Below are 25,854 nucleotides of genomic sequence, written 5' to 3'. Positions count from 1 at the left end.
TGGAGTTGCCCCGCTACTGACAACGTGCACCACACACACCATTGCCGTGTGGTGAAAATGCTGCCATGCTGTCCCAAGTGTTCAGCTGGCATAGGAAACAGCTCTGAATGTGTAATGTTGCATACTAATAGAGCTCTTCCAGGACAAAGTGCCGTCTTTCAGAAATTTTCCCCAAACATCAATTCCACCTTTGAAATTCCAGTAATATCTGGGAGAATCCGGACATATGGCAGTCCTAGTAAATATGGTATATAGGTACCCACAGATATTTCCCATACCAGCTGAATGTGGGAAGGCCTCTTGTGTTCCTTCCCTCTTGTGTTCCCTCCCTCCCACCAAACTAAACCATGGTTTAAAGGCTTAGCACTATGAAATCAAGGGTTGCTCTTGGCCCATCGCTCATGCTTTGTTTGGCGGAAATTATCCTTGATCTTGGGTGTGGAAGTAGCACTAAGTCAGGCTGCAGTGTGGCGGAAGAGTGAAGTGCCCACACTTTCAGTAGCTTACAGTGAGTAAGCTGCACATTCACATTTAGACCATAGTTTGTTATTAACTGAGGTTTAAAGTGACATGAAAACTAGGCCTTTATTGTTAATTTAAGAATAAGCTGCTGCAAAACAACAGTGGCATTAACACCATCAAGACAAAAAGCAACCAGCAGTTCATCTGATATACCAGGAAGTATCCTTAACGTTTATATTTTGTTTTGTTTTTAATAGGGATAACCTTGCATTGACACCCCCTTCTGTTCTTTCCATATTTTTAACTATTATTTCAAGTTGGAGGCTTGTAGATGATAAGCTAATGAAGACTTTTTCTTAAGCATGTTGTGCAGGATTGTTCTGAATTTATATCCCAGCTACCCTTATCTTACAATTTGAGGTGCCTATTTTGCAACTTCTTCTAAAGAGCAAAGGGGCAATTTGACCATCCAGTTTTAATGAAAAGCACTGTTTTAACCAAGGGAAAGTAGATAACAGCTTTATGATAGTATTCTGAAAATACAGCACATACAGAGAGGACTGTCATTTCCCTGATATTAATTACCTGATCCATTTCAGTCTGGTTAGTGATCTAGTTTTGGAATTGCTTTGGTTTCTCTGATGAATAGTCTGCAATGGAAGAGGGAAAGGGAAGTGTGTTCCCATTGTCTTTATTGGAAATTTCAGTGACTTTTGATGCCATTAGCTTTGTGGAGAAGTACCATTGTACAGTGGCTCTGGTCTTTAATGGAACACAGATCTAAAATATGATACTGGATTACTAGTACTCAGCCTCTTGACCTTTGACCTGTAGAGTGCATCAAGGGTCTCTATTCAAAGTGCTATAGAATTTGGAAGAACCTTTCTTCACACGAACTTGCCCCCTCATTGAGATAATTAGCAATGGTTTTCTTCACTGTCCCACCACTATAGACAATTGGTTAGAGGAAACATGGAACAGAGTATTTTTGTAGCAGTGCCTAGGTTTTGGAACTCTCTCCAATGAGTTATCCATCTGGCCCACACGTTGCAATGGGTTTCTGTGAAAACTGCTTGGTTTTCTCGATGCTACGGTTTATTTTTCAACTTGCTTTATGTGATTATATTTTCTGTGTTTGTTGCTTTGATCTTTTGCTATTCAGTTTCTTTGTTTTATATGTTGTAGTGTATTTGCTTACTTTGTGGCCATTGTTTTTATCTTATGTTACAGCCTGCTTGGAAGGCCTTTGGAGGAAAATTAGCCTTTTAAAAAAATAAATAAATACCAGAGCTACCATTCCCCATTGTTGGCTGACACTTATGGGGAAAGGGGGCCCGGGTTCTTGAATATACAGCAGTTGGAAGGGCTGAGAAGCATCTTCCACTGCTTGCCTCATCTGAAATCTCCTCTCCCTGCTATTATTTCCTTTTAAAATAGGGCACTTCTTTCCCTACTTATTAGTCTTGCTATACAAAATAAAAAGGAGGAGAGGCTGGCTTTGGTACTTTTGATTCAACAAGGGGAATGATAGACTGAGGAGCAGGAGGAAGTAAGTACATATGGGTTGACCATCGCACTGTATGCTTGGCAGGATTGAATGTCTCTAGCCTTCTTTGCTGCTCTAGTCATGTTCAAAGAAGGATGTGGTGGATGCTGTCGGGGGTAACATATACATGGGCTCTGACACCAACATCCACCCATTCAAGTGCACTATTTACAAATGGCAATATCTGAAAGCATGGAAACCAGGGATGGGTGGAGCAGGTGTCCTGACAAGGCTCCCTCCATGTGTTCATTTGTGCCTGCATGAATGATTGACTCAGGGTATCATTGGTAGAAGTTGTGGATAATGATGTGCTTTTACTGTGTGAATGGAATGAGGGATGGGATACGAAGTGTTTGGATGCAATACTGAGCATTAGAAACAGCAGGGTTAGGTCGTTCCCAGCCTAATAAAGTTCATTGTTCATTAATAGTTCCACATAAATATTTTAATTGAATCAAATAAGTAGCCTTCAGTTATGATGAATATTCTAGAGGGGGCATATCATATTTTTATTTGAAGCTCGCTTCCTGAACTTGCCTTATATGCACACACTCAACCCCTGCAGTTAGAAATGCCACTGAAAGGATCCAAATAGAAGGAGACAGTTTGGTAACAAACCTCCCAGGGTTCATGAATTTTATTATCATATGCATGAAATTTTTGAATACTTGACAACTTTTTTCTTTCTCTCAAAAGGGTGAATATTATAGGATCAGCATTAGTTGCTTGTCCTTGTGCTGTAGCATTCTGAAATCTAGATAAAAAGCAAAGCACACAGTGGTTTGGAATATTTATTGTTCTAAGCCAAGCTGTTTTGTATGTAAAGTTGGGAGGTGTGGTTCTCTGAGGCAGAAGTATGGCAGGCACTGGGTTGCTGCTGATAATGGCAGCCCCAAGCCTAATTTTCTCCTCTTTACCTATAAAGCTTAATAGAAGTCCCCATGAGGCTTAATGTGTTCCCAATGAGCACTTTGCTTTCTCACATCATTGCTTGCTACTGGCAGGAGTGTGGGAACTCAAGAACATAGGGATGCAGTGATACCAGTTTCCATCCAACGTGTTTCCATTACAGTCATACCTCGGGTTATAGATGCTTCAGGTTGCGTTTTTTGGGGTTGCGGACTGCCGAAACCCGGAAGTACCGGAACAGGTTACTTCCGGGTTTCAGCGGTCGCGCATGCGCATAAGCGCTAAATCGCTCTTTGCTCATGCACAGAAGTGCCGAATCGCAACCCGCGTGTGCGCAGATGCAGGTTGTGAACACTGCGAGTTGTGAACGTGCATCCCACGCAGATCACGTTTGCAACCCGAGCGCCCACTATATAGGAAGGGTTTTGTCCATTTCGTTGCTGCTTACACGCTGTATCACGAATCATAATTCGTTTCGGGTTTTTCAGTAATGTTATTAATTACATAATATTTGCAGCTTTAGGGTGTGTGTGTGTCTGTGTGTGTTAAATCCAGTGCCAACAATTGCCTTTTGTGTTTGCATAAAGCAAATCTGGTCCTGACACCGAGCAAATATACTAACAGTGGCAATATCTGTACCAGTTTCAGTTTCCATCGGAATTCATGTACATCCCTCTCTGAACATGACGACGATGCATCCTATGATTAGTTTTCAGTAGATTTGAAGAGGGAAGGGAGGTCTATACATAGGGATTCTGTTTTTGATGACAGCCTCATGCCTGTTGTTTAGTTCTTCACTATTTTTGGGAGGGACAGTATGCATTAATGGGAAGTTCCAAGCAGTTAGAACATTGGTTTCTTTGGTCGGGGACTGCAGTTGGTGTGTACTGGCTGTGTCTGGTTGAATGTGTGCAGGAGAACTTGGAAAGCACTTTGGCTTGGGACTGATCTAGCATAATTTGATTTGCTGTACATCTGCTAGTACTTTTCTGCTTGCTTCTGTGCCCCAGGGATCAGTTTTCCTGGAGAAAAACCCATTATCGCAGTGGTCATTTCACAGTTTTAAATATTTCTTTTTTACAGTAATATTGTCACGTTTTACATGAGCACCAGCTAGCATTTCTTTGGTGTACAGATTTCATATTGAACTGATGGGTACATTGGGACTGCATAAATTAAACACATTGTGATGGTGTTTAGGATATAGTAGACTTATTTTTAATTCAGTTTTAACATTTTTCTCAAAAGACTATTTTCCTGATCAGATTAGATCTATATTGTGTGGAAGGGGGATACACAAGTGTTACCAAGCTGAGGAGGGAAGGCAGGGATATCTCTGACAACTCCCCCCCCCCCCAATAAATGTTGTTTTATAAAACAAGATATTCAGGGTGTTGTAATTTGTCTAAGCCATCAGAATTGCCAAACGTGGGTAATTACATAATTTTACACTTTCCAGTAAAGTCAGACCCTGATTAAGCGGTTGACAGCCTGTGAGAGTGCATTCATTGACAGCTGATGTCTGTATTCCGTAAATTTGTAGTGATTGCAATCTGAGTGAAGAAGACATTGAGATTCAAGCCATTTACTCTGAATGAGACTCCTCTTTGACGAATGGGGAAAGTTCTGGGTTGTTTTTTCCAGACATGAAAATTTCAAATGCATAAATACTTTGCTGCTACTGTATCTTGCTTTCTGCTGATGCCAGGTCTTCTCAGTGTCTTCGGCTCTTGCTGCCTTTCATTGCACCTGCTGTTCGTCATATTTATTTCATTCTTCTTTCCTGCGCTTTCTTCCCTCCATCTCCCTTTTACCCCCTTTAAACAGAACAATATGGTAATAGAAACCCTAATAGGAAGAAGGCACTGTTTAACTCGGTTGGAGTGCTACTAATCCAATTGCCAAACGCAACTACAGCACAGCATGCCTCTTAATTTCAAGTAAAATGGAAACTTCACTTTCTAAATTTACGGCACTGTACCACTTGTATGAGTGAGCAGTACTATTCCATGATTCCCATTTATAGTGAATTACAGAATGGGTATGGGTTTGATAATTATTTTGTCTATTAAACATTTATATGTCACTCTTTGAGCAAAATGAGGTTTCCAAAGTACGTTAAATTAAAACACTTAAAAGCAACCAATAAAAGAATGCAATGAAAGGAGAGCAATCTCTTTTCAGTCCTAGGTGAACACCTTTTTTTAATTTCCCCAGGTCTTTTTAGTTTTGGTTTTAGTGCTGTTTACAGCTAGTAGATTGTTCTTTTGTTAAATTCTTTTACTGGCTGATTTTAATTGTTCTAATGGTAGCACATTTTGAGAACCACATTTTGCTTTAAGAGGGATGTGTATAATGTTTACCTGGGACTGAAATGATAACAACCCCTAGTTTCAGTGACAGTACCTCATCCAACCACACATGATTAAGTGGGGCTCTGGATGCAAATACTGTAAAGTGGCATCCAAATCACTATTAGACTTTGTATTCCCAGGACGTCCAAGATCAAGAAGACCCCTAACCACTTGGAAGAAGGTCTTTGAACAGGTCTCCAAGGATGGTGGGAGAAAATGCTGCTGGTTTTCTGCCTCAGAGTTGGCTGGATAGACTTTTGCCTGTTTTGCATGGGATTCTCTTTGAGTTTTAAAGCTGCTTGGCTCTAGCTGTTGTTTTTGCAGCCCAGTTCCTTGGTGTAACAAGGAGCCAGACAGACTGTGCCTCTTAGAAAATGACACTTAGGAATGATAATGTCGAAGGCTTGTGCCATATCTGTATCCCAACATATAGTCAAGGTTTCAACAGGAGGGCAACCATGCCAACATAACTTCTCCTATGGCTTTGAAGGATCATTGATCTCTAAAGGTGGACCATTCCAATATGTTCCCCATCCTGCTGCAGAAAGAAGCTATAACAGCAAGTGAAAACCTCAGAAAAAGAAATGTGATCATGACAATCTCCCATGTCCTAATTGCTGTCCTCCTATCCCTACCAAAACACCAGCTATATCTTGTGGATCGGTTGCATATATTGGGACAGCTCCTTGGTTGTCATGGAGACCATGAAGTCTTGAGCTCATCAAAAAAGTCATTCCCTGTGCCTAATAACTTATTGCCACTTGATAACTTTTATTCCTATTTATATTTCATGAGAGCCTTCTTTAAAATCATCATCATCATCATCATCATCATCATCATATCAGGCTCACGTGGTGAATACCGTGCCTGGGAGGAGTGATCAGGTCAAATAGAAAAACTTCCACATGATAATCTATTCACTAGGTAAAATTCTGTTACTCCCAAATATATTTCACAGGCCTTGCAGTATCTCAGATCTTGCAAACTCATGCAGTAGCAAAGTCTGACTTGTTGAGTTCTGTTTATCTCTGTTTCAAGCTTATCTTTTGACAGGACAGTATCATACAGATTGTTTCTGTATCCAGAAAGTCATGAAACCCCCTTTTTCTTTTAGCAATCTTGGTTTTAAAACTTCTCTAACATTTGCACTGATCATTTCACTTTAGTTGCCCAGAATAAACATACAGTCTTTCTGCATTTAGCACTGCCAATTAAAATGTAATAGTGGGCTCTGCATTTTTACTCTACCATACCTGATAAAATCACCTGAGGATGCCCTAAAGAGATATTATCTGCCCCATACATAAAAGGACAAAAATATATTTCCATATTGCTTCAAGGAGAAATAGTGGGCCTCCTGGGAAGGGTGGCAGATCTGCCTGCTGCCGCCTTTGCAACCTCTTCCTTCTCCTCTTCCTCCCCCCGCCAACCTTCCAATGCTGATAATCATTCCTCCTATCATTCTGAGGTTGAACTTCACTATTTCCCTTCATTTTCAAGCTTATCTTACACCCTGCTTTCATTCTTCACTCCCTTTAATTCTGATGCTGATCTTCACTCCCTCTCCCTTCTCATCTCAACTGGCAGGAATGTGTGTGCAATTTTCTGGTTTGCTTCAGGTACCAAAATGCCTTGATCCGATCTTGTTGTTGTTTAGTCATCTAGTCGTGTCCGACTCTTCGTGACCCCAAGGACCAGAGCACGCCAGGCACTCCTGTCTTCCACTGCCTCCCGCAGTTTGGTCAGACTCATGTTTGTAGCTTCGAGAACACTGTCCAACCATCTCGTCCTCTGTCGTCCCCTTCTCCTTGTGCCCTCCATCTTTCCCAACATCAGGGTCTTTTCCAGGGAGTCTTCTCTTCTCATGAGGTGGCCAAAGCATTGGAGCCTCAGCTTCAGGATCTGTCCTTTCAGTGAGCACTCAGGCCTGATTTCCTTCAGAATGGAGAGGTTTGATCTTCTTGCAGTCCATGGGACTCTCAAGAGTCTCCTCCAGCACCATAATTCAAAAGCATCAATTCTTTGGCGATCTTCGGCGATCCGATCTTACATAGACTATTACAGAAGTCTCTGTGCTTCTGTCAGAGAAATAATCTATAAAGGGAACAATATACTCCCAAACCAAGCCAGTTTGCAGGGTTGACTCTCTGTTAAGTTGTTCTGTCTTAAGGAGCAACCACTTAGTACTGGCCCATGCATTCTTATAGCACCAATTTGCTGGCCTCTTTGGAATCTTAGAATCACTAGTGGTCCTTTTGCAGATACATCATCTGGGTTTCTTTTAAAGTTGATATGCAATGGCTGAGTTTGTGGTGGTGATCTTATATTTTATCTTGTTCAAAAATTGATGAGAATTTCCAAATTCAGCACATGCTAGTAAAACTTTTGAGTTTCAGTGTCTCTGTAAGACAATAGTGTGACAGTCACAGGTACAGAAAGCTAGGTACATATTCAGTATATGCCTCTAAGCTGTACACAATGGGGGGGGGGGATGGATTTTGTTACCTATTTAAAAGGTACATTTTGGAGACTCTAATTAACTTTGGACAATGTTGTTGCCAGAGTGGCTCTATCTGTCTTTCTGTAATATACCCATATGATTTGCTGTCAGAGAGCATGGCTACCCCCACTTGAGTGTGCTAGAGGGCTGCAGTTTGTCCTTTAACCTTACCTTCATGATGATGAATAAAAGGGCACACAGTAGCAGTATACAAAATTGACATTTTTTTATTTCTAACTTCACTTGTCGTCTTTCTTGTAATTTGATACGTTTGCACTGCTGTGTTTAATGATCCCTTTCCTGGCTATGATGAATTGAAATAGCTCATACCAAACTGACCTATTATTCTCCATTAGTTCTTCCTTACTGGTAAGTTAGATACACCCTGGCTTCTCTCAGTAGATGTTGCCTTCTGGATAATGGAGGTGTCCTGGATGCAATTTAGCATGCATCTGTGGTTTTGTATCAAAATAACTGTGCAGCAACTCGATGTGGCACTGTTTGAAGTAGAATTCGCCCCTTTTTAAAAACCCTCTAAGTATATTTGTAACTTCCACTGCACTGTTCTTTGGAGTTGTTGGCATCTGTCTGTCTCGAGAGGGGGTGAAGTCAAACCACTGAAGGACCACAGTGCCTGATGTGGATGCAGAGGCCTCGTAACTGCTGCCTCCTGTGTTGTTTTTGTGGCGCTAGCAGCACCAAAGTAACCTCTCCAGGGTGCAAGCCTGGGCAGTGTGCATGGAGGTCTTGGGCTGCCCAGATGACAAGACCCCCTTCTTGGCCATGCTGATGTGGTTCCAGAGGAAAGCAGAGCAATACATTTGGCACCAGCTTGACTGCAGGAGTTGCTGGAAGGAGGCGTACAAGACGCCATCCAACCGTCTTAGGACTCAACTCTGGATTTGTGTAAGGTTTACTCCTTAGCCTTTCCTTCTTCCAAAGGCCGTGGGATATCCTAGTGCCTGGTTGTTGAGAAACCTAAACACTGAATTTAAGTAGCTAAGGACCTTTTTCAGGGGCGAAATGGGGTGGAGGGAGGGAAGGATACAGATAAACAAATTCCAGGTGGATACCTTGATCTTCCCTAATGGAAACCTTTGTGTTCTCATTTATGTACACATCTGGTTTATTGAACCCTCTTTGGTCTTTGAGAGATTGTGTTGAAATTCAGATTGAGAACACTCCAGCACCCAAGATTGTTTTCTCTTTAGTTGCCTAGAGAATAATGTGGTGGACCTGGGAAAACCTATTGTCCCACCATGATGGCAGTCAGCTTGTGCCAGCACAACATTATTGTAGTAACATAGTTAGAATCCTGCACACGCTGAGCAGGAAAGTTGAGAAGAAGCTTCAAAATACAGGGACCAATGTCTATCGAAATGCCGCTAATTCACACCAACCTTGCAGCGGCATACTACCCACGTTAGACATTTATTTATTTTCTTTTATTACTTGCTACATTTATATCCTACCTTTTACACTCAACAGTGGGAATGCCATGGCATCATCCTACCCTATCACAGACACAGTGCCCTCAGGCAGCAAAAGCACAGCAGTATCTTTTTCAGGAATCCCTGCATTCAGAGGCTGAAATCCCCTAATACCACTCCAACACACAGACCCCCAAATGGCCAGCAGAGTGGGATCTAGTTTCTTACCCTGGTTCAGAAACTTCAGATGTGAACAATTATTTATTACTTGGTGCACTGTGTACTCTGTCGCTCTATTAGACATATTTATACTGTACTATTAAGAACTGAGAGCATTGTATGGATGCTGATTATTGTCCTACATTCCCAATCTTAAATAGATTAGCACAGAAAAAAGTCATACTGAGTTCAGAACATGCTTTCCCGTAAGCACGCATAGCATTTCAAACATAGCATTTCTGTTTAGTAGCTTTTTCCTTCAGACTTTGTCCAGTAGTTATTTTTCCCATGACAAGATTGATAATAAAAAAAGAGGGAAAGTTATAGGACAAGTGTACCAACATTCGGTATGGAGTGGAAATTTTACAACTGAGTTATAAATCCCAGAAGCAGTATGGTTTATAATGGGAAAGTTAAAGGGAAAAATGGAGAGAGTGAAATAATACGTATGTAACCTTTCCCCCTCTCTTTAGTGAGTAGACCATTTAAACTAAATTAAGTAAAGGATGTAAATTCTGTTGTTTCAGTTTTTAATATTTCATGACTGATTTTATAGATAAAAATTACATTTAACAATAAATATGAAGAAGAATTAATATGGCCTGTTCTGGTTTGATATGGAACAGCAAATCCCATTTCTCCTCAGCTGTAAAGAAAATTCATTATTATGTCTTGGATTGTAAGAGATGGCTTCATTGTGATTAGTTACATTGATAATAAAACAACCTTTTTGAAAATGGCACAATATACATGGGTTCTCATGTGTCTGTGTTTAATGACACTGAATTTGTGCATTTGCTACCCTTTTCACAAATCTGTTGCCTCCTCCTTGTTTCCGAGCCGATTTTAAGTCATGCAAGTTACTTTAAAAAAAGAATAAGAAATGGCAATCTTAATATCAAGCAACTAAGGGATATATAGTTTTAGGAGAGGCAGAATTAATACTGCGGGCTTATCTTGAATGGCTCAAGGGCAGATGCAGTGCTGGTTTGGGACAAATGATGGTTTGCAAACTGGGAATCAGCTTTGAGAACATGTGCATCACCACCACCTGCCCTAGAGTGAAGGCCTTTTGGGAGAAGATATATAATGAATTAAAAAAGGTGTTTAAATACACCTTTACTAAGAAATCAGAGGCCTTTCTCCTGGGTATTGTCGGCCAGAGTGTGTTAAAAGAGGACAGAACATTCTTTTTGTACGCAACAACAGCAGCAAGAATATTAATTGCCAAGAATTGGAAAACTCAGGAGCTACCCACTGTGGAAGAATGGCAGATGCAACTGATGGACTATATGCATTTAGCCGAGATGACCGGCAGAATTCGAGACCAGGGAGAAGAAAGGATGGAAGAAGACTGGAGGAAATTTAAGATTTATTTACAAAAATATTGTAATTTGGCTGAGTGCTGAATTGGATGCCACTGCAGACAATTGTCTACCATTAAATTAGATTTAAGGCTGAATTATATGTCAAACCAAATTAAGATTATTAATTAAGATGAGTTAAATGATAATTTGTTTGAAATTAATTTAATAATGATGTAAGTGTATGCGGGAGGTGTGGGGGAGTCCCATGTAACAATTGAGAGATGTTAAATGGACAATGATAAGTGCTTATCTAATATATGCTTTATTTGAAAACTTTAATAAATATATTATAAAAAAAAAAAAAAAAGAGAACATGTGCATCACCACCATCCCTCTCTAGCATGAATTCCTCCTTCCTTGCCTTGTCGAACCGCATGCAGAAATATGAGATCTGAAGACATATCTGGCTGCAGAGCTATTTCAGTCTTCCAAGCCTTGGCATGAGCGCTAGGGAAAAGGTAGAGAAACAGATACTCAACCATACTATATTATTTCGGCAAATGAGGAGTGATGTAACTGCATTTGTGTCTGGCACAAATGTGCAGCTTCTTAGCCAGAGCCCCTCCCTATCGTTTATAAGTTGAGACTCAGCCCAGGAGCTCCTCAGAGCTCTCACCTGTAGAGCAGAACGTGCTCCTTCGGGTCTCCCGTGTTTTCTGAGAAATTTCAGGCAAGACCTGACCCTTGGCTGCTTCTGAAGAACTGGGCAGTGAAAGGCTAGATTGCAAATGCAAGAATGGGGATTAAACCCAAACTGTGGTCATCATCGTTTCCTTGGGAAGATAAAAGTGAAAACCATTTTGATGTGAAACTTGCAAACATAAATGTTTTGAGCACAAAAGTCTGCATTACTTAAGCATGTACAACAGATTGTTTTTGAATTGAATGTAAACATTAAATATGTTTCACAACACATTGTGGGAGCAGAGCCTGCGTTTTTAAGGTAGTGTTTAAGTCAAAACCATTTCTCTTGCGATGTAGCAGTATTTTAGTCTTTGTCCCCTTGTGTAAAGTGGCCACAAGGTGTCATCAGAATGCTTTTCTTATGCTTACTTCTTATTTCATGCAGCTTTCCCCCTTTTTTTTCTTCAAACTTTTACAGCTACGCTAATAGTAAATCTAATGTGAAATACTACCCTTTTTTTCTTGTGGATATTGTGGCATTAAGCTTCCACTGAAATAACTTAAAAGATTATGGGCTAATAGCCCAGTGCCTTAGGTACCTCTGCACCGAAGCAGTTCATTGCACAGGAGATAAACTTCCTAGCACTTGCGTGAGCGGACAATTTCAGCCATGCTTGAACCCAACCACAGCCTTAGCTGCTGGAGCTGTCATCTCTCCTAAACCAAAAGTGCCCAGTATCTTTTCAAGGGTGCCCTTGTGCTACGCAAGGGAAGTTAAGCTGCTCAGCTTGGTTGGTGCCAGGTTTGAGGGAGCCCCAGGCAAGCATTTCCCACACTGGGAAATGAAGATAGCAGTGGCGGCAGCAGTTACTTTGCCCATTGCTTTGCTCTCGTCCGCCTCCAGCCTGCCCTTCAGGAATGGGTGGATGCACTTGCAGCCCATTGTGTGGTACCCAGCACATGGCTTTAGCCACCAATGCTAGGCTGATTATCCCAGAACATCACTGAGCTGGTACATAGTACTGCATCAGGGCAAAACAGCAGCAATTTTTGCTCAGCGCTTCTCTTCAGCACACCCAGTCCCACCACCAAAAAAAGTTTTTTATATATGTCAGCTCTGGCAGGCCAACCAGAGTATCCCGGCTTTTGCCCCATCGTGCAAGGTAGCACAGAAGTCTGGAAAGGCTGTACTAGCTCCCTTGTGTGCTGGCCTACACTAATTATGGTGGCATATCTAACAGAAGAGGAATAATGATTACAGACATAGTACAGCATTGGTTCGGGGAATAACACTCCAATGCGGTTCACAGAGCACCCTTAGATCAAGTGCCCCCACAGCTCTTTTTGCAGCTAAAAGGATGTGCAGAGTTTTCTAAACTGAAGCCAGTGCTTAAAAGGGGAGGTCGGCAGTAGGAGACAGCAAGATGTGTGACTAGAAAACTACCAAGTAATTTATCTGAGAACAGATAAAAATGCAGGCAGCTGTGTTAGTCCATTAGAAATAATTGAAAGGGCAACAATAAGTGTAATACCTTTAGGACTTTTTAAAAATAAAAGTAGGAAGCAACTCTTTTTCGGATAGATCACTACTTGTTTACTACCTCTAAGTTCTTTAGCTGGCCATACATTTTACTGGTAGTTTAAATATTTTACTAGTGCTGTTCTTTCCATATTTCTTTATGTACTAGCACGGTTGCCTTCAATTTAGTTTTTGTTGTCTTCTCTGGAGAATTAGCCTTCCAGGAGGCAAATCCTAGAACTGGAAGAAGATAATGATCTCGCATCTGTTTATGGGCTTGGTCTGAAGAGAAACCATGTGTGCCCCAATCACTGCAGAATCCTACTCAGTTGATTCTGTATCAAGTGCCCTGTCAAAAACTAATCTACTTTGTGAATATAAGAAGTACCTCAAGTTGTTGTTTTTTTCCCAAGGCTGACAGCAGAATTAAAGGAAAACCTGGCAACCCCTTTGTATTGCATGACATTATCCCTGGCAAAATGGTGGTGGTTTGGCAAACTGCTGCTTGGGCTTCCAGAAGTTGAGAACCCTGATTTTTTTAATCAACTTGTGATGGAAGAATTATTGGTTCTTCCTGGCATTTGTGCTGTGCATGTAGGTCAGGGTTTGGAATGGATTAAATGGCTGTGTACCTCCTGTTGCTGTATATTGGTGGTATGGTGCCTTCCAGGGGTTATTGGACTACAGCTCCCATGATCCCTGGCCATACTGGCTGTGGATGGTGAGTGTTGGAGTCCAACCATATATGGAAAATATCATATTGGCTATCTTGGCTGCATGTCAACTTGTGAATTTCCTGCATGCCTAATCAGGAAGCACTGGGAACAATTTTGTGATTGGTGGTTGGGAGACGAATTTCTTAGGAACTCTGTGATGCTATTTTGTCACTTCTTTGTTCCTATTGCCATTATTGTGTACTTTCCTCAGCCATGTTAACTGGACTATTAAGATTTTCCTGTTAAATCTAGTTTTGTCATTTTGAGGCAGTTATATTTTCTTCATTTTGAGGACAGTTAGTTTCTTAATTGTGAAACTTCTAATTTCAGGAAAGGATACTTTCTCCCCTCCTTCCCCGTTGCCCTTTTAACTGAATGCCATGCTATCTTGGAGTACTGTGTCAGGGCTGTCAAAAACAAAGGTCACACTTTTTAGACTTGAATTCCCAGAATGGGCACATTATTTACGCCACAGCTGTGAAACGACTCGCTCTGGAGTAGTTCCATTTAAAGCCTACAGTCCTATTGAAATCAGCAAGCACTGGAACTAAGCAACAGCTACATGTTTCAGAATAATGGATCTCAAGGCTGCAGTCTTGTTAAAAGTATTACGTTTTTCAAAGAGAGTCAAAATTTGCTTCTCTCATTGATGAGCATCCTGTGCTAATAGGAGAGACTTGTATGTACATACCGATAGACTTTCTGTTCCATAGTGGCTGTGCAACTGTCCTCTTAAGAACCAGATAATCCTTCCTTAGATGTTTAGACATTATTGGTATGGCCATGTTTTGCTTTGAGAATGTTACCAAAATAATTAGCTAACAATGTCCCTATAGCCTTTTAAAACAATAGGTTGTATTCAACAAGTTATTAGAATAAAATGCTATGTGTTTTTATGTACATAGGAAACTAATAACCTTCCATTCTTTTTTTCCCTTTCTCTCTTTTTTTAGATAGCCCTACAGCAGATGAGCTAAATCGTTTTATTTTGAATTGTGCTCTACACAATCTTCATTAAGGATGGATGTTGAAAAAAATCAGAAGAACGATGAAGGTGATGAGAATGTACAAAATGAATTAGTACAAGAAGCTGCTAGAAACGTGTTAGCTGAAAAAGCTCACAGCGACTCTTTTTCTACCTCAAAAATAGACACATTTTCAGCTGAAGGACAGAAAAACCCAGGGGAAAAACATGAAGAGTGCGCCACAGCCAAACGACCATTATCCAAATCAGCAATTGAAGACTGTATGGCAACAAACATAGTTGAAAATGAACCTGTCTCAAAAAGATTAAAGCTTACTGTTGTGCAACATGCTGAAGAGAATGAAGGCAAACTATCGAATGCCACAAGGTGTGAAGGTAGTGTTGATGGGACAAGTAATACAACAAATGAAACTATAAAAGACGAAGCTATAAGTGCCTGTCAAAGTAGTGATGCTTTATGCGTGCAGCATGATTTCAAATCTGAGGACAATAGTACACAGGAAATACATGTGGAAAATGAGCATACCCAAGTTGACCAAACACCCCTTCCAGAATGCACATCTTCTTTTCAAAATGATGAAGCCAGTCTTAGCTGTGCAACCAGCAGTGTTGAAAACATTTCTAAGTGCAAACCCCATGAGGAGATTTTTTCCACTTACCCAGATTTAGAAAAGCATATTCCAGAAAGCCACCTTCAGCATTCCGAACAACAGGTGAACCTACATTGTACTGATAAATCAGAATGCACTCCATCTTTACAAACACATAGCAAGCCGACCGCTGGACAGCTTAGAGTGTATTTTTGCAATCTCTGTGGTTTTCAGTCTTTCGAGAAAGATCTTCTACAAGCTCATTTCCTTGGCAAGACACACCTCCGCCGACAAAATCTTGCTGCCCGGGGAGGATTTGTCAAGATACTAACAAAAAAGCCATTTCATAAAAAACAGCAGTACCTAGTCAAGGAAAAGAATGTGCAAGCAAAATCTGCACTTAATAAACCAAAAATAAGGAATGCAGGTTCAAATCCACTAAAGACTTCAAGCAATAAGCTGAAGAAGTTTAAAACATGCCACCAACTTTTTGTTGAAATGGTGTCATCAAAAAATATTTCTGCAGAAACCACAGAGAACACTACCAATGAAGAAGTGCTTTTTTCCAGTGTGGGTGGAAATGGTGATGCCCATTCTGAAAAGCTAGAAGAAGGGTCAGGGCCCTCCAAATGTAATCCAGATGTATCAGAACCTGCTGAAGGTAGTCAAGAGACAATTAGCAGTTCAAACACCACAGGAATACTTGATAGATTTCCCCATAACAGAAATATCTTCTCCCGAAGAATAACTTTCAAGCAAAGTGGTTCTTTCAGATTAAACCAGCAAATTAAAAAACGCTATAATCTTTTGGGAATAGGTAAGAGAAACAGGTCTGACTCCACCTTAAAGCACAGCATCAGGACAGACTTCAGTCAAGGCGATACATCACAGGTGCACCTAAAAGTTTTAGAAACTGAAGAGGATTTGTGCAAAGCTGACACAGGAACACTATCACTTGATCCAGATGGAGCCAATGCGTGCTCTTCTATCACCTTGGAACTTGATAATTCTCCAAAGAAAGCTGTTGAGGCCCAGAAGGGTCTACATCCTTGTACTCATTGTGGATGTACTTTGCCAAACACAGGTTTGGAATTGGATGTTGACAGAGATAAAGCAGAAGAGCTGAAATTTCAGTGTCAGACATGTGGCTATTCTTGTGGAACCAAGGAAGACTTTCAACTGCACCACCAAAAAAACAACCATTGCACGGGTGATTCCAAGATAAATTGCCCTCAGTGTTCATTTTTTGCCCTGAATGAGGTAAGCTTTGGGGAGCACATGCGTGATGAGCATGGCATGTCCCACTGCTGTGTTACCTGCCGTTTGTATTTTCTAAATGAAGAGGAAGTAGCAGTTCATAACACAACTGAACAACATATAAGTTTATCAGCTCAAGGAAATGCAGTTCGCCCACTTAGCAATGCGACTCAGCAAACAGCGTCTTGCATTTTAGTGGAGACAAGTGTTCTTCCAAAGGTTGCAGAAGAAATGCCCAAGCCCTTGGTGATGCATCCTGCTAATGAGTTCAAGGAGTCTGTCCTGAGCAGAACTCAGTTTCAGTGTAAAAAATGTTTTTATAAAACAAGGTCTTCCTCAGTTCTTACCAGGCACATAAAACTTCGGCATGCTCAGGAATATCATTTCCTTTGCAAAGCATGCAACCTCTACTCATTAAGCAAAGAAGGAATGGAAAAACACATCAAGAGAAGTAAACACCTTGAAAATGCCAGGAAAAATAATATTGGCTTACGCTTTGAGGAATGTATTGAAAGGGTATGTGTAGGTGGAAGCGATGGTAAAAAAGCAACAGAGCCTTCTACTTATGGCAGTTTAAAGACTGTATCAGAAAATGAAAACGTGCCATTACCCTTCTGTACATTGGAGAATGTATCGATAAACAAGGAACTGTTTCCATCAGGTGAAATGCTGAAATGCAGTGAGCTGGTTCTGGGTAGCGGGCAAAAGAGAGGAAGGCCGAAAGGCACCATTTCTCGGACATGCCCTCATTGTGGCTTATTGGCTTCCAGTGTCACAAACCTGACGGTTCACATTCGACGAAAGCATAGCCACCAGTACAGCTATTTATGTAAAGTATGCAATTATTATACTGTAACGAAAGGTGATATGGAACGCCATTGTGCTACAAAGAAGCATAAAGGCCGTTTGGAAGCCAATGGGAAACAAAACATAGAGATTATAGTGTGCCCAGAGGGAGGTAATGTTGAAGCCAGTAGCAAGAAGATAAATAGTTCAGGAGGTATGAATGAACTTGTTGACCATGGCAGTTCACCCTTGGACAATGCTGCTTTGGAAAGCCATGGAAATGATCAGGGCAATGCTATACAAGTACAAGGTGAAAATGTGCCTCAGCTTTCTGAATTGGGTAGAGACCGGAACCCTTCAGAAATAAAGCAGCATATAATTGAAGAACTAGGTAACGTTAACCAAGCTAGGGACTCGTTGGCTCAAACAAGATCGTTAAACACAAATGATAACAAGTGTGCTCATTGCAGCTTTGTTGCACATTCATTTTCTTCTCTGGAAGTACATATTAAACGCAAGCACACTAAAGAATTTGAATACTATTGCATGGCCTGCGACTATTACGCAGTTACTCGCCGAGAGATGATTAGGCATGCAGCAACAGAGAAGCATAAAATAAAAAGGCAGTCTTATGTATGCAACACCTCTGGAGAAGAGACAGATGTGGCCGATACTGGCAAGGAGCAGCAACCCACAGATGAAATTCAGATCATTCTGGACGGAACAAAATACCAAAACACCGTTGAGGAGAAATGTCTGGATGTGCAGGTCACTCAGAAAGTAAAGAAAGCCCTTAATTATTTGGTTTCGGAAGATGGTGCCCCTTCAGAGGTTCCCAAAGAAGGTTATGTTGCCGATACTGTAGATGTTGAGACAAATGATGGAGTTGACCAAGGCAGGGAAGAGGGAGTCAGTGAAGAAAATGTTCCAAAAGCTGTAGTCGAGGTTCATGAGATGTTCACACATAAAGAAACAGTTCATTGTGTCCTGCAAGAAAATGTGGAAGATCAAAGAACAGTCACGTCAAATTTTAATTTTACCATAGAAACTGGAAGTAAAAACTTAGCTGTTAGCAAAGATTCTCCAGATATGAATTTGATCTCAAATAAGATGGAGGAAGACTCTGAAGGAGAACTTCAGAGTATTGCAGTAGCTGCTGAGGAAGTTAAAAATGAAGAAATTCAGTTGCCCATCATTTCAGAAACATGTTGCACTCTAGAGCAACAAACTATTGATGAAAATACTGAAGGAACTATGAAAACTATACATAATTTACAGGAACAGAAAATGACCCAGCAGAGTTCTGCTATAGAGGAAGAAGGAACTCTGTCAGCTGAACAACATGAGGTCGAAGTATCATTAAACAATATTTGGGGTTCAGAGGTCTCAATAGTTGAAAGCGTTCAAGAAAGTAACGAGGCATCAGATGCTTTTGCCGGTGCTGAGGGCAGAGTGAAGGAGGAGATAGCAGTGCAAAATTGTGGCCAGTTTGATTCCTCTATAGTAAAATTAAAAAGCCATGAAGATGGTTGTGAGCCAATTGATCACATTGCTGATGGACCGAACCTGAGTGGGCTGAGAGCTTTGAAAGCGGATGTCCCACAAGGTGGTGGAAAGAAGAAGAAAGCAGAAGGGCAGCCGCTTGGGGAATCAACACGCATTCGCTGCGATGACTGTGGCTTTTTAGCAGACGGCTTGAGTGGCCTGAATGTTCACATAGCTATGAAACATCCTTCGAAAGAGAAACATTTCCATTGTTTACTGTGTGGAAAGTCATTTTATACCGAAAGTAACCTGCACCAGCATTTAGCTAGTGCGGGCCACATGAGAAATGAACAAGCAAGTGTCGAAGAACTGCCGGAAGGGGGCGCCACCTTTAAATGTGTTAAGTGCACAGAGCCTTTTGATTCGGAGCAAAATTTATTTCTTCATATTAAAGAACAACATGAAGAGCTGCTCCGGGAAGTCAATAAGTACATTGTTGAAGATACTGAGCAAATCAACCGAGAGAGAGAAGAAAATAAAGGCAATATTTGCAAATATTGCGGGAAGATGTGCAGAAGTAGCAATTCCATGGCCTTTCTGGCTCACATTCGAACCCATACAGGTATGTATCAACGAATGGTGCAGGAAGTGCTTTGCAAATGGAAGTTGAGTTAAGGCCTTGCTACTCCTTGCTGCTGTTATTTTTTAAATCATGAATTACTCCAGAGTTTCAAATTTATATTAATCTCATGTTCACTGCTTGATTTCAGGAGTACTCTTTAGTAGCCAAGGAGCACGAATTTAAACAGAATTTCTTGAAAGTTCTTGAGTGTGATCTTCTCTTTGTCACTTCATTTCTTACAGATTATATCTCCTAGACTCATTATAATTCATTAATCAGATCCCAGCTTATTATCTGAATATGATTTGGAGAACATTTACCTTTCAAATGACTGTTTGCCTAATCTAGAGTTGCTTGCAAACTTGTTTAAAAAAAATAAAAATGGCCTCCATCTATACCTTCCCCCTCCTTCATTTCTTTAGACAGTTCTGATTAATGTTGTGACAGTCAAACCATAAGGGAAAGCACTACCTAAGTGCTACTGATATGTTGAGGTGTGGAGAGTGAGCCATCTGATCTGGCAGTACTACAGGGGTAGGGAACCTCAGACCCAGGGACCAAATGTGTTTTGGATACAATCTTGCTAACACACACTTGTTGAATTTAGGATTAAAATTAGTGATGGGTAATTCACCCCTACAGGGTAGGAGGTGATGACCATTTATGGCTTTTCCTTTGCCCAAAGCAGCAACCTGTTGACAAGTTGGTGGCAATGCTAGCCTAATGCTTAAAATAATTTACCTGGTTTGGATTCAGAAACCACCATTCACATTTAATGGTTGAATGGTGGGTATTTGTTGCTGCATCGCTGTGTAGAGAATGCTGATTTTTGAAAACAAGCATGTAAGGTTATCATGGGATTTGCAGTTTGGCCATCATTTTAGAAGGCAGTAGTAGAGGTAACGCAGCACCTGTGAAATTTGGGCCTGGTGATTTAGACTCTGTGCTGTGCCACATGTTCCATTCTTTTTTTATGTTTTATATTAAGTGGAAAAATTTAAAACAACACTTTTGTCGAAAATGCATAAGCTGCAGTTCTAAATTTATGTAAAAATTCACTGCTATGTTTCTATAAACCTGCCATACATTCTTTATTTTAAATAGACAGCTTTTCTAAATCACTGAGCTCTGCTTAGACAAGTGGTGTCTCTCTGGGTTGAATTTATGAGTGGATTTGAATAATAAATTCACATTTCAATGAACATATTTTCATTAAAACTGTAAGGTTTATTTTACTGTACTTTTAAATAATGGCTTATTATAGAAGCTATAGTTTAAATTCATGCAGTGGTTGAAACTTAGTGCTCAGTTACTAGAAAGAAAATGAAAAGGTAAGAGATGCAAAATATTATAAAAGAATATTAATATTTTTTGGTGTAATCCTGAAATAGTTTTTGTTTCCATAGAAGAAAGCAAAGCTGAGGCTGAGCTATGTACTTAAGATTCAGTTGCAGAAAGCTGGCATCTTCAGGTGTCTTCTTGTAACTAAAGTATTAATTCTTGCAAACCATCAGTATCATCAGCTTAGGAATCCCAGCCTTCTTTTAGCAAGCCAATTCTATACTTGTGCAGATCGTTTCAGGAAATGTTTTTTTAAAAAAATTGAATTTGGTGATGAGTTTTTCGATGGCACAGACTGTTCACATGGTCAGAACAGTTTTTATAAGCCCTTTATATGCCCTCTTAAGGCAGATAAAATGGAATAAAACTACAGGGAAGATGCTAATGGAGCTCTCTTTAGAATTCTTTATGCAACTGTCTGGTCAAGACATGTTGCTTATAATTGATGTGTCCATTACTTGAATTCTCTTGTAATTATAGTCAATAAGTCTTGTAAATGTGTTAAAGCTCACTAAAAGCATACAAATTCAAGAACAGAGTAAGGCTAATAATTTAAAATAATCAATGTAGGCATTTCAGCACTTAATTTCCCTTGTGTGTTGATAGCTGATCATTCTTAATCCATTAAGATTTATTTAGTCGTTTACAATGCAAAATAGGTTTGCACTGGTCACTTGTGCCATTTGAAAATGTCCACCAGGTTAAGTGCAGAATGTAGTCCATTAGTCTTCCTTGACTATATGTATTAATTGCATTTAAAATCAAGTTAATGTGGATGTGAAAGTGAGGTAACTATCAATATATGACAAAGCAACCCTACTTACATAAGTTACATCATTGATTGTAACATTTAGTAAAAGTTAGCACACTTTTTAACAGCTTGTGCATGTCTTATCAATGAGTGTATTTTTATTCTGCTTTGCATTAGATGTGAATGTGCCGCAAAGGAACCTTTTTTTGGGTGACAACACATATCTACCATTTCATTTTGCAAATAATTTTTGGGGAGGAAGAGTTACAGAAGAGGTTTTAATCTATTCTCTTTCTCACTGCACCTTTAAAATGAATTGCTTTTCTGATAACTTTGCTTATGCACATGAAATAGTAATGCTGGTATTTTTATTAATAGTTAACTGGAAGAGGTTTTTCCTCCTCCAATTCCTGGTTTCTTCCCCTTCTTCATATTTTCTGATTTACTGAATGTTTTATGCAATGTTTCTTCCCATCTTCGGCACAATAAAAGCAGTTCTGTAAAGAAATAAATGGGTTTTGGACGCCAAGATTGAGAGGCCAAGGAAGAGCACCACAATGTATGCTCCTGCAGGCGGAGCGGAAGGAGCAAACCAACAGCAGAAGCAGATGCTGGGTTCATCTGCATTTAGTATAACAGCTTTACAGTGCAATCCAATATGTCTACGTATAAGTATGACCCACTGAATTCAGTGGGCCATACTTTCAGGCAGGTGGTTATGGGTTTGCAGCTTTGCAAAGCCACCATCCTACATATGTCTTCTCAGAGGCGAAGCCCATTGAGTTCAGTGGGACTTATTCCTAGGTAAGCATGTGTAGGATTGCAGGATTGCTTCTTTACATGCCATTATTTAAAGTGTTTCTCTCTCAAAATCCCCCCTCCCCCTCGCCAATAACTAGGGATTCCAAATTGTGGAAAATAAAGAGAGTTTCCTTTCCCTGATTCCAAAGCTTCTCACGTAGCAAAGGGGGAGGTTATACAATGTAGCGGATAACAAGCAAGTCCATCACACTTTGACAAGTGAAAATGAGGAAGTGTCAAGAAAAACAACAGAAAGGTTAAAGGTAGAGGACTTTTCAACTTCCAATTTAGATGGGTCTTGCATGCCTAATTAGCAGCCTGAATTCTGAAAATATATATTCACCTATCTCTGTGCTTTCCTTGCTTATGATTTCAGTGGGAGTCAAATGTTAGGGTTAATCATGTGCTTGGCAGAGATACTAATGTCTTCAAGACTCAGTGTTCCAATATTCATGTGCTTAAATGCTGAAACCACTGTGTGTGTTTTTGGTGGTTTTTTTGGTATTCTGGTAGTTGTACAGGACTATTGGAGACCTGAGAAATCTCTTGTTATGAAGATGTCTTCTGAACGATCACCAAACGAATTTCAAAATATTAATGCAATATTACTGTTATTTTGTAATTTCCCAGAACATTTCAGTTTTACCATACAGTGGGGATGTGTTGAGGAGGAAGAAAGACATTGCAGGGAAACTGGTAGCAAACATTGATTTAATAATCTGTGACACTGAATTGTAAGTGGCATTCAGAGTTAATGCTTATTTAAAAATCTAAGCAGGGTTTCGATGGAGACTTAACTAGTGCTGTATATTTAACACACTAAGAAACATTGAGACATGAGGGAGGAAAATGCTTACATGGCCCCTACCTACCTTTCATACTCTCTGTACTCCAGGCTACATAGAACAGCCATTCAGTTGAGACTTCAACTGTTCTTAAAACATTCCCTTAATCCCTTTATTTAGGGATCCTTCTTGCATTAATTTCAGTGGTGTGGGAGCAGCTTCAACATGGTGAGATTTCACTTGCCTATGGAAACATCTGTACTTACAAACACATGGGTGAAGCCGGTCTTGTGGATCTTTTCCCACCAGTTGTTGCCCAGATAGGACAATATCAGCTGGCTGATGGAAGTTCCAGTCCAGCAACATCTGAAGGACTATAGCTGCCCTACCCTGGCTGTACAGAGACAACTGTCTGACAACGATCAAAGCAGAAAGGGATCTTGCTATGGGGAAATTGTTTCCATGTTGCTGACATGATGCAAAAAGGGATCCTTAATCTCTGGGTTGGCTAATCTATCCCTGCTGCTCAGTGGTGCTAGGACAGTGGTTCTGAGATGAGAGCTGTACGAAGTAATTTGTCTTCATCAAGATCTGGACTTCACTCTTCCATTTCCATCTCCCTTTTCATAAGCTTTAAGTAACACCATTGATTCTGAAGATAATTTACAGCTAAAGACCTTTGCAGAGTTATGATCGAATAGCAACAAAATGTAGTCTTCCTGGACTACAAAATTATGACAGCAGATGAAATTATTATTAAATATTGTTATTATTCAATTTGTAGCCCCATTTATATGCTATGAGCAACTGCACTTTGGGTGAAGCCATCAAGGTTTTGGATTGTGAATATGTGGCCTAAATGGGAATCGTCTCTTTTAAAATAAGGGCCACATCAGATATTGAAACATTATTCATTCTGTGGGAAAAAGTGAGAGGTCTTAAAGCTATACAGTGGTACCTTGGGTTACAGACTCTGCTAACCCAGAAATAATATCTTGGGTTAAGAACTTTGCTTCAGGATGAGAAAAGAAATTGCGCCGCAGTGGCACGGCAGCAGCAGGAGGCCCCATTAGCTAAAGTGGTGCTTCAGGTTAAGAACAGTTTCAGGTTAAGAACGGACCTCCGGAATGAATTAAGTACGTAACCAGAGGTACCACTGTAGATAGTAAATGGCATAGTAGTCATGGAAAAGTCAAAACTGGGGAGATGTGTGCTTCACTATGTTTACTTTGGTTGTTTGTGCGTTTAGTTTTTCAGTTTCTCAAACTTTTAAAAGGAAAGATAGAACTGAAGCCATTTTGTAAGAACTCTTCTCAAAGGTGGGTTATAAAATAAGTGTGATCCTTTAACGAAAATGTTATGTTTGTAATTCGGCTGGGATTTGAGTTTTACCAGTTATTAGCTGGAAATTCCATTAAGAGAAATGGTAACTCCCAATTTGTAGAACTTACTTAGCATCCATTTATTTGCTAATCGGTTATTTCCTGGTCTAATTTGATGCCTGTTTACAGTGTAAATAAAACAAAAGTGTAAGGAAGAGGACAGGAGAATAATGAGCTTGGGAAGAAGGAAGCATAGAACATTTTGGCTACCATGGATTTGGCAAGGCTTTGTGGAGAAAGTTGATTTTGCTCAGGGACTTTAGATGGAGTTTTAGTCTTGATGTCATGAAAATGGGAGCAGGGAAGGAGGAAATGAGCACACCGTAGATGAGCTTGCACAAATGAGCAGACAAACTTGAGGCAATGAACGAGGGAAGGCGGCCAAAGGAGAGCGTTGTGAAAATGACCTATGAGATTGATGTAGAAAATGATAGTGATGCAGTGAGGATGCAGGAGATGAAGGGTCATTATTGATCAGATTTTTTTTAAAAAAACAACAACAACCCAACTCTTCAGCCCAAAAAAGACTCACAGAGTGGTTTACAGATTGATGAAAACAAGACAGTCCTTACCCCTGCAGCTTGCAGTATAAAAAGACATGACCCTAAAGAAAAATGGATTGAGATGGAGGGGGAAATAAGCAAACTCAGGTACCAGTTTTTAGTTACCAGTTCTTCTAAGAAGCAGCTGGGATGGAAACATCAAGGAGAAGAGGAGCTGAAAGGTGCCAGTCTTTCCACTGCATGGATGGGAATGTACCTGTATCCCTTCTCTCTCCTTCTCTTCTGTTGCCCTGAGACAACAGCTGATGGAGGGAGGAGCCTGGCTTCTCAAGAACTGGCTTCTCAACATCTCTTATTTTCTACTAAAAACTGAAGCAAAAGGCAACATTTTAGTGGAAGGACTTTGAATTAATTTAAGAGGTAGGAAGGATATTGGCGTGGTGCACTGGAAAGATGAAATTGCACTAATTGCCAAGGCATAGTTGGGAGTTTTAGCCATAGATAATAGACAGGGTAAGGAATGGAAGACATACAGTGGCAAAGCTCTATGGCGGGGATGGGCAAGCTTCAGCTCTCTGAGATCAACTTACATGTTTCTACTAGAAGGCTATGGACCAGGACCAGGTTCAAAATAGCAGCTCAGGATAGCTGGCATATACTAAGAACTGAGGGCATTATTAGCCCAGGACAAAAGTCAACTTCTGGGGACGTAGCCAACTAATGTGTCCAGTCATGGATGCATTGCTCAGCACTGCTTTGGATACAACCAGTGCAATTTTTATAGAAAAAGAGCTGTCAGAACCTACCACCAACTCCTTCCTTGTTCTCTTATAATGGCACTGGTGGCCACCTGAGAGGTGCCTGAACTGGAAAAAAGGTTCTGGGTAGAACTCCTGGTTTTTCCCAAGTGTTCTTCGTTT

The 25,854-nt window shown here is 40.4% G+C and overlaps 1 protein-coding gene and 1 long non-coding RNA gene across 3 annotated transcripts in view; one reads left to right on the top strand and one right to left on the bottom strand.

The window, feature by feature from the left end:
• Positions 1 to 25,854, top strand: part of ZNF407 (zinc finger protein 407) — a 328,959-nt gene that overhangs the window by 3,602 nt on the left and 299,503 nt on the right. Inside the window, exon 2 of one of the 2 annotated variants that reach the window (XM_083623582.1) lies at positions 14,604 to 19,371. In XM_083623582.1, coding sequence (XP_083479708.1) covers positions 14,667 to 19,371 — 4,705 coding nt within the window. In that variant the 5' untranslated portion in view covers positions 14,604 to 14,666. Of the gene's footprint in view, positions 1 to 14,599; positions 19,372 to 25,854 lie in introns of both variants that reach the window. The other variant, XM_083623581.1, reaches the window with a different exon arrangement.
• The window catches only part of LOC310766960, a 175,152-nt gene that overhangs the window by 39,182 nt on the left and 110,116 nt on the right, over positions 1 to 25,854 (bottom strand). The window lies entirely within an intron of this gene.

The sequence above is a fragment of the Podarcis filfolensis genome (genome assembly GCF_964270895.1).
Source record: "Podarcis filfolensis genome assembly, chromosome: 7".
Classification (NCBI taxonomy): Eukaryota; Metazoa; Chordata; class Lepidosauria; order Squamata; family Lacertidae; genus Podarcis; species Podarcis filfolensis.
This window is presented reverse-complemented; position numbering and strand designations above follow the sequence as displayed.